General features: G+C 47.2%; 1 protein-coding gene across 1 annotated transcript in view; it reads right to left on the reverse strand.

Annotated features, from left to right (window-relative positions):
• LOC144129928 (cytochrome P450 2A3-like) overlaps positions 1-2,790 on the reverse strand; it is a 17,815-nt gene extending 15,025 nt beyond the window's left edge. The window contains exons 1-3 of the mRNA XM_077663987.1: positions 2,576-2,790; positions 1,879-2,003; positions 1,001-1,107 (exon numbers count right to left, since the gene is read on the reverse strand). Coding sequence (XP_077520113.1) covers positions 1,001-1,107; positions 1,879-2,003; positions 2,576-2,790 — 447 coding nt within the window. The remainder of the gene's footprint in view (positions 1-1,000; positions 1,108-1,878; positions 2,004-2,575) is intronic.
• Positions 2,791-9,692: the final 6,902 nt, after the last annotated feature.

The following is a 9,692-nucleotide window of genomic DNA, read 5'->3' on the forward strand; positions in this document are numbered from 1 at the left end:
CTTCACAGGCGAATGCTTGGTTGGGCGTCTCACAGGCCCGTTTTGACGTGTTTACGTTCAAGTGCGTACTCGGCCTTCTTCGGCTTCCGGTTTTCGGTTCGATGGTGCGCCCCACTTTCACTGTCCTGTACGGAATCTATGGCAAACCGATTGCGAAACACCAGCGTACCGACCACTACAGCATAGTGCAAACGCAGGGCAGTAGCTTCTGTACCTCTTGCGATAGGGCTGAGGTAAGCCGCCTATGTTGGTAACGGTTGTTGCACCGGTACTTGGATTTTCTCTCGAATTTTTAAAGATAAATAAACGAGCCCGAGTCTCTTATGTGTGAAGTGAGATATGGGCACAGAGCGAGGCTCGCGCTCACAACAAGCTCTGTGTGCTGTCGTGTCCATTCCAGGCGACTACAGTGATCGGTACCCGAACACGGTGGGGGCATCCATGTGCCTGACAGCGCTTCGCCACATGACGGATAGGAAGGTCTGGAATCAAGGACCGACAGCAATAGACTGTTATAATCGTTTCAAATGTAGAATTACAACTTAATGCTGTCAGGCTGACGCGTAAGAGGCTGTGTCGCACTAATTTTGATGTTTTGCAGCGAAAGCTACATTGGACACGAACTCGCATTCCCACCGTGGTCGCACCGCACCACGTGACCAACCGCGTGACGAACCACGCGACAACAACTAGCCAGACAACCAGACTAACCTGGACTTGCAATCAAGATTCACCAAGGCTAACCAAGCTATGCCTTAGCTTTCGCTACGTATATCCTGGCATAACCGAGCTAAGCCACTGCCAATTTTTTTGTTGTGTTGGGTTTTATAGCACATAGGCAACTAAGGCCATCATGCGCTAAACTCAATACCAACTTTACTTTGAGAGTAAGCTCTTAGGGAGTGCGTCAGCCAAGTTAAGCATGGCTGCATGTGCAAGCTTCAGAGTGTGTTTCTAGTTGAATGACCGTATGGCGTAAGTCTGTAATTGAGCTACTTGCCTTGATGTGCTCTTCCATGGATGTCTTTCCGAAGCCCAGGTTGCGCAGGACGTGAAGACAGAACCTCCGGTTGTGCTCCCACACTTCTCCGTTCAGCGTCGCCACGCCTGGACAGTAGGCGATGACAAAGTAACTCCTTTGTTGCTGATATTGTCGTCACTTCCGACTCTAGTTTACCGCACGCCCTCGCGTTCGGTCTGTAGACCAGCCAGCCTCAATCTATAAACAGAGACTTCGGCGATTTTCACACGTTTTTAAGGTCGCGAAAGACCAAGCAGCTTTTTGCTATACACTTTGTCCCTTAGAAAAAGCATCAATTACAGTTTTTCAACTAAATTGCGAGCTCTAGCGCTCACGGGACTACTTGTCCATCTTTTACGGGATGCGAAATAAATGACATTATTATTCCAGTTAGTGCGGAAGGCTGTGGCTGTAGCTTGTCATCAATAACCAGTTGCAGGCTTGTTGCAGAGTTTGTAGCCTGGCCTTATGATAACAGCTTTCCAGCGGAACAGTGAGATGTTAGAGCACACAAGTCAAATTTGGGCGGTTCTAAGCAACCCTCGCTGTGGGTTGCGGTTCATGACAAGCTGGCGCGTTATGGTACCGTTGCTTAAATTACCCACTGCGCAAATCGGTGCGTACTCAAGATAACCTATTTGAACATCTAAGCATTTGTATTCACACACCAACGTCTATGCTTCAAGGCGCACGTCAGCGAACCTGAGTAACTTTAAGAGATGTTCCTACTTGCTAGTGAGGCAGAACTTTTTTTTTTCTGACTGACGGAAAGTCAGTTCAGGTTTGGCACAGTGAGTTGCACACGAACAGTGAAGAACACATTAAGCAACTGAGACACGCAGCGAACAGAATCTCACCTCCATACTGTTCTCCCCTGAAGAGCCAATTGCGGGGCCGGTATAGAACCTCCCTCTTTGTGAGGAACTTCTTTATTGCTTGGAAATCATTGAGTATCACCATGTCAGTCGGACCAGTCCTGATCCTGCAGGGAAAGCGTGGTAGGTTGAAAGAAAAAGAAAAAAAGACACACAGGGCTACCCCCTCTTCCCCCCCCCCCTCCCCCCAGTTGAGAGAGAGTGAGAGACTGGTCACATGGTATGAATTTTTTACGGAGCATTTTGTACAAAATGTCAGGAAACTTTTCACGTTGAGACAGGAGAACTGTATCTCAATAAATACACCGAGTTTCTATCACTGCAAGCACGTACCGGGATGAAAAGTGAATAAGGCACTGTCATCCAAGCCATCACATTGCTGAAATAAAGTCTATCTGTCAAGCACAAGTTCTAGAACCGGGGACTCTCCACTAGGAACAGGTTTATCAAGGCTCATCGGGCTTAGTAAAAACAGGCGTAAGCTTAGTCAGAATTCGCTTCTTTCGTTACTTTCACTTTTTAAATCTTCAGTCAGCTCATGCGACGGACTAAGATAAAGTTTGAAGAAACTTCTCGAGCGAGAAGTAGCAGTGAGTGGTACTTCGGTTGTCGTTCTGATCGGCCTTGACTGACTGCCTCGGGCCTCCGAAAAGCAGCAGCAATGGTTGTGCGCACTTGCCTGTAGACGGGTCCATACTGTCGTGCCCACTTCATGGCCTGGTTGCAGTGGAAGTCCTTGTAGGCGAACTGCACGTGCCCTAAGACAGGATAGCCCGGAGGACCCGGGGGAAGGCGGGCACCAGGGGGCGCTTTGCCACCCTGAAGCCATCGCTGCAGCACCAGGTAGAGCAGCGACGCAAACAACACGCTCCCCAAGAGTGCCAACCAGTCCATGCTGTTAGACTGTGTGTGAGCCAACCGTCAGCAATCCCTGCAGCTTGCAGAAAAAAAAAAGGGGAAACCAGAAGGCAGAAGTTCGCAAACAAAATCTTGAAGGTGCTCTCAAGCTCTGCCTTAAGGGTATGACGCGATAACGTTAGTGGGTCCCTTCAGTGGCCTGGGTCTTCTTTTGCGTACCATTTCGTAGAAAGGGACGCTGTTCTTTCTTTCACCATCACATGGCGGTTAACGTACTCTTGAGAGTGCAATTAGAGATCACTTCGTGGCAAGTACTTCTTGTCTGTCGCCGGGGTTCGGCCTACATGCCCATATATGAGAAATTGTCATTCTCTTCATGCGTAGATCGCGGGGAGTCCTCGTACTAGTCCTGGCTCAGTGGTGCAGCAGTTGAGGGATGCGGCACTTCCCCGGCATGTGGCTGCTTCTGACACAGCCACCGGCGGGGCTTGTGAGACCCGGGTTGCTGTTCCTCGGCAACCTCTCGTGACCAATCAGTAATTTAAATGCCACCTGCCTCGATGGGCAGTTTCTTTACAAGCGGCGGGCACGTTATGATACGTCACACGGTCACGTGATTTAGGTGGCGGGAGGTCCACTTGCTTTTTCGCTCGCAACGCCGCCACCGCCATCGCCAACGATGATGACGGCGACACCGACGCGCTCTAGCGTTAAAAGCGCAGGAAAAGTTACAATGTGAGCCATGCAACCAAGTCTCTTAGCCAACTGACATGGAAACAGAGGCTGCAGGGTGGGGAATAGAGAAGGCGAATAACGCTTTTATCAAGGGCGGGTTTTTAGCGTAGAAGCAACTCCGGACGCAATTGTGAGACGCCATATAACTGTTAACTTCAACTGCGCTTTATTCTGATGGCCAGGTGCTTATACATGGTGTTTAACGTCATTTTAACCAAGGCTTAAAAAAAAAAGTGCTGTGTCGCAGGCGCATGAAACCAAAGACATGTGGTTTGCCATTGTCTGGCGGAACTCTAAGTATTTTTAAGTTACGCGTAATTAGTAAATTACCTAAATATACATATAAAACATCCCTAAATTTGATTTGAACCCCAAGCGCGCTTTCCTTAAGGATAGAGTTCAGTAACAGCCGAAGGAGATCCTTTTTGTAGCAGGATCATTCCATGCCAAACGCACCGGAGGTTGCGCGCTCGACCCCTTCGATCTTCTCGAGAAAATTTGTGGCTCTTTATTGAACCGGCTAAAGTAATTACCCTTAATAACTTTGGGAAAAGTAATTCCTGGTCATGTGATAGACCTTCGAATTTTTCAGACGAGTGCTAAAGTTGGTGCCAGGTAAAAAATTACAAAAATCAAATGTTTTACTTTTGCGCTTGAAAAGCTTTTAGAGACAAGTAATATGCATCTGGTTTTTATTTGCACAGCAAAAAAAAAAAATGTTTTCGTGCTGCTTTATTTCATTATTTTCACCCCAAAACACCGTTTTTGGAATTTTTTTATACTCTTTCGGAATATTGTCGAGCAACATCACATGTTACGCTGGTTCTCTATAAAATGTACTATCTGATTAAATGGTTTAAAGTAGACAACACAGTATATTTCAGAAAAAAATTGCGAACTGTGCTGTGCAGCGTATTCAGGCATAATTTTTGTGCAGAGGCGCTCCTAGTAAAATATAAATTGTAGCTCAATTGATAACTATTGCATTGAAGTTTTGCTCAGTGATTTATATTTAAGCCTTTTTTGTTTTAAGCGAGAAAAAAATTTGAACTTCCGGGCTTAACCTGGAGCCATGGTGGTCCCGTACCACCACTGCATTGCTCGGCATGTTTTTGCCGGTTCCCGAGAGTCACACGCTGCCCGGGGAGCGCGCTGCAGCAAACATTAAAGTGATAACAGTGCTCCAGGGGGCTCTGTGTCGTCAACGAAGCCTACGTGTTGGCCGACTAGACAATCAGTCCACTGCGCCATGACTACTGTTGCGACGGCTTAATCGCAGCGGCTGAGTACGCATGACGTGGAGAAACGATATTCTGTCGTCGCCACTTCTACGTGGACCGATCGCTAGGCAGCGCAAGAGCGGTGTCGTGATAGCGGCATCAAGGTGGCTTTAGTAGGCTTCACTCTCTGCATACGTAAGACATCAGCTACTTCGTGGCTTCGGCAGTGGTTATGAAGGTAGCACAAGAACCTATGCAAGCAAGTCAATCTGCGGCCTTTGAAAATCGTCACGGAGGTGAGCCACCGTATTTCAGTTATCCTCCGGCTATAAGCGTAATTTAGACCATACGTTAAACGGGAATTGAATGAGGCTGTGCTCCTCGAGACGGTATACGTACGATGGTGCGCGTGTGCCGCTGGCGCACGCCACGAAGGGAAGACCCTTGGCTGTAGAACAGAGCATTGTCATTGTAGTATCCGCTGCCATCGCTTTTACATTCTGCCGCCTCGCGTTATCAAGAATGTATGACCCCACTAGTACCACATCAGGATTGATAAATATCAATTACGAAAATCCCTCTTTTATAATACACAAGGGCAAATATATCCTGATACTATTAATAACTAATCGAGATATCGGCCACATCTTTTCTCTTTCTGCTAGCCGCTGCCTTGGCTGTGTGGTTATGGTGCTCAGCTTCTGTGCTGAGCCTACAGAAGCAGGTTCGATACTGGCCCAAAACAGAAATGTGAGCGGCGCCGCGGCCGTGTTATGCAGTTAAGTGGCGGTACGGGGAGTTCATGGCTCGAGATGGAGCGCTGAACTTCAATTTTTTTTCTCGCTTAATTTAAAACAAAAAAGGCTCCGATAAAAATCGCTGTGAAAAATTTTGAATGCAACTATCTATGAATTGAGCTACAATTTATATTGTTACTAAGAACGCCTCTGCACGAAAATTATGCCCGAAAACTTTGCGCAGCACACTTTCTTTAAGTTAAACATTCTTTTCTGAAATATACTGTGCTGACCTTACTTTAAACCATTTATTGAGATAGTAAATTTTATAGGGAAGCGGCGAAACTAGTGATGTCGCTCTCCGATGTCACGAAAGAGTATACAAAAATTGCAAAAACGGTGTTTCTTGGGGAAAAATGTTGAATTAAAGCAGCACAAAATTGCGCAACAAATTTGTTACTGTGCGAATAACAACCACAATGCATGTCCATTACCTCTAAACATTTTCAAGCCTAAAGCTGAAATATTAGATTTTTTTTGTCAATTTCTTTCTGACACCAACTTTTGGTCATGTTCTCAGAATTTCGAATTCTGAGAACATGACCAGAAAATTTTTTTCGCCAAAGTTATTAAGAGTAATTATTTTAGCCGGTTCAATGAAGATCCGTATATTTTATCGAGAAGATCGAAGGGGTCGAGCGCAAACTCGGGTACGTTTGGCACCGAATGACCCAGCAACGTGTACCTTCTTCATGTTCCTTTTTTTTTCTCGGCATTTGAAGAAAGACCGCGAAGTATGAAAGAAACTCACGTGATTGTGCTGCTGCGCTGCCAAATGAGTCTTCAGCGAACGAAGCGAGCACGCTGATGAATTAAAGTGAGCGGCCACCGCTCACTTGGACGTTGTGCAGAATGACAGAAAAATAAATAAATAAAAGAAGGACACTTGATCTTCGAACTTTTCCGCTTTTCTTTTCGTTTTACTTGGGTTTGTTCGATGACCGAGCGAAATTTTGGTACCAGATAGCTTTCGGTGGCCTGCGTTTCGTCTGTCGGATACGGCGGCGCGCGCTTTCCATGTTCCGAACGGAAGGGCTGCAACCACTGCAGCACTTTTATGGGGAACATGCGCTGCCAAGGTGGCACTGCAATTCTTCCATTCGGTGACTCAAAGCTGCTTTTGTCAGCCGCTTGGGCCGCTGCACACACGAGAACACATTCTGCGCGATTTGGTTGACAGCATTCGTTGCCTAGCTTCTCTCGGCGTAACCCAGATAGCTGACGCACGGCACGTGCGCCTTCGACAGAGCGCGGAGGCTCACGCCAATAAGCGCCTGAAGGTGGCGCGGAAAAGTACTAAGAGTACTACCCAAAACTGCTTGCTCTTCTCGCTAGGCAGTGTGTTATGACGCTGCAATCGGCACCGCAAACTTCAGCGCAAGTTCCCCATACTGACAGCGGCGTTGACCTCTCAATTCAACCCGGTCAGCGTGAACACGTCGTTCGTTCTAAACACGGTCGAGGACAGAGGAATATGGTAGCGCAAAAGCGCAGTCACTTTTTTTTCACATTTCTCAAGGTTTTGTAAATCCGAAGAAAATGGACCAAGAATGGGGAATGTGGCTATATAAGAAAAAAAGAAAACTCGCATGACCTCTTTCTGAACCCTTCAGAAGTTAAGGAAACGCACTTCGGCCCGAAACTGAATCACTAATGCTGCGCAAATAATTTTAGCGAATCAACTGCTCCAGTTAGGCGGTGGTCCCGGGATCAAATCCCGGATTAGGACGAATTTTTCCTCAACTACGACGTTTCTGTGGAAGCTGTAGAGCTTTTATTTATAGCCATATGACTGTGCTTGGGTGGATGCCAATGTGTAATTACACCCTTATTACGACCCGGGCTAACTTCTAACGCCTTCCAGCGGTTGTCCAATAACGAAGCTTGTGCATGACGGTGTTATGCTTCAAGATAACGCGGGTACGTTGCGCACTAACCTGAAAAAAAAAGAAGCTTCCGGCAAGCTTTTGGTCTAAACGAACCTCCGCAAACCTGAGGTCAACTTCCGAGCTCAAACTCTCTTCTTTTATCAGCCGGAGGCCCAGTTCTGAACACTGTACATCTTTTTAATGTTCAACTGAAATTAACAATGCACGGTGTGAAGTTAGCGAGGGATGTTTTCCTACAAAAATATCCTGTGATGTGTTCTTAATAAAGCTCAGTTTACAGCAGTCAGGAAACGCTCGTTACGGTAGCTGGCTACCACCGAAGTAATAATTGGTAGCTTATAGATTAATGCTACGTCTTGTAGTATCATTGAAGAGTTGCTACGAATGTAACTCAGTTCATATGTGACCACGCAAAAGGGGACACAACTTATTTGAGAATATTGTAGCGCTGTGATTGAAGACTTGTAGATACTCCCTTTACTCGACACAATCAGGTACACGAACCGCTTCAGGTGGCACAGGTAGAGTAATCAGTATTCTTGCCTTAACTGAAAGCGAGTGATCACATTAACACTCTACTACTGTGCGCTCCCACGAGATTAGCGTTAGGCGACCCAGCTGGGAGTGCTGTTGCAAAGATGAATCTGAACAGCTAGCCGCAGCGGTGGCTGAGTGGTTACGGCGCTCGGCTGCCGGCCCGAAAGACGCGGGCTTGATCCCGGCCGCGGCGGTCGAATTTCGATGGAGGAGAAATTCTAGAGGCCCGTGTGTACTGTGGATGTCAGTGCGCGTTAAAGAACCCCAGGTGGTCGAAATTTCCGGAGCCCTTCACTACGGCGTCTCTCACAGCCTGAGTCGCTTTGGGACGTTAAACCCCCATAAACCATAAACCAAACCGAATCTGAACAGTTAGAAATCCTCGCGCCCTGCCTCGTCTTTACCGGATAGGTTTTCCCTCTCCCAATACGTGTCTCACTGTTACGAACGTTTCTCCTGCACATTGAGCAAAATGTCATTCAACGAGGCAGGAAACGACCGCTGTAAATACTAAATCTCATAAAAAATGTTTTATATCTCCAAGTTGAGTTTTATGACTGAAGAAATGATAAGCCACACATTCATAACGCACTTTGCTGTTAGTGTTTTGTACATTTCGCACACTACGACGTTACGAAAAAATCTGAAGGGCACGCTTAAGCTCCAGCTTGAAGGTGGGACGCGATAGCGTTGAAGGGAAACTGAAGAGGTTTTAGAATTCTGTGAGTTTAAACTAGCCCGAATGTTTGAAACCTGCAGGTAAAGCATGTGAAATCTTTTTTCGCTATGATCTGAAATGGTGACGTAATTGCCGACTAAAGCGGCGTCGACCTTCAGGCTTCTCTGCAGTGCACAGCGACAGCAAGAGGCCGCAATGATGACGTCTCTTACGACGGCGCTAAGTTTCCGGCGAAAAAGCGGTTGTTTCAATGAAGAAAACCGATGCCGTCGAAGGTGAAGCTCACGAAGCATTGTTTTGCGGCATCGGAAGACGCACGGCAGCATGTAGACAAAGGCAGCGTACACGTGAAATTTCAGCAACAATGACGTCACCACGCACTCCTCCAACGCAGAGTCGTGTATTCCCTTCGGGAGTGTTTGGCGGTTTTTTGATCTCGCCGCCAGTCTGGCAACTGCTGTATCGTGTCTGGCAACCCATCACTTCCGCCCCGCCAACGCCATTTTGTGCCGAGGTTCCCCGGTGTGCTGTGCATGCGACGGTGCTGTCAGCAGTTGTGCTTTTCGTGTGACCGACCTGCTGCATCTATGCTATCATTTGTGCGCTTATCTACCATGTAACACTTCGCGGACCAGCACGAAGATCGCAGTGGGAGCCTGCAGCGCGGTGGGCTGCTCGAACTCGCAGAAGAAAGGGTTCGCACTTTACCCTTTCCCGCAAGGCGACAAGAAAAGAGCACGGCGCCGCGTTTGGGAAGTTTGGGAGCCGCGTTTGGGCTCTGCTACAACGCAGTGAGCAGAAGTGTGAACATTATCGCGGTTTTAATCGGGAATTACGTCACCATTTTAAATGCTAGCGCAGAACCACTTTGCACGCTTTATCAAGAAGCTTCATAGATTGGAATTCTCGAATAACCTAGAATTCTCAAAAAAACCATTTCACTCTCCCTTTAATCTGTCAATGCCCGTATATGCGGAATTTCTCATTTCTACTTTACATTCATAGATCGCTGGGAGTCATCATACCACTCCTGGCGCAGCGGTGCAGCAGTTAAGCGATGCGCCACTGCCCCAGCAGGTGG

This window comes from Amblyomma americanum, chromosome 4 (genome assembly GCF_052857255.1).
Source record: "Amblyomma americanum isolate KBUSLIRL-KWMA chromosome 4, ASM5285725v1, whole genome shotgun sequence".
NCBI lineage: Eukaryota > Metazoa > Arthropoda > Arachnida > Ixodida > Ixodidae > Amblyomma > Amblyomma americanum.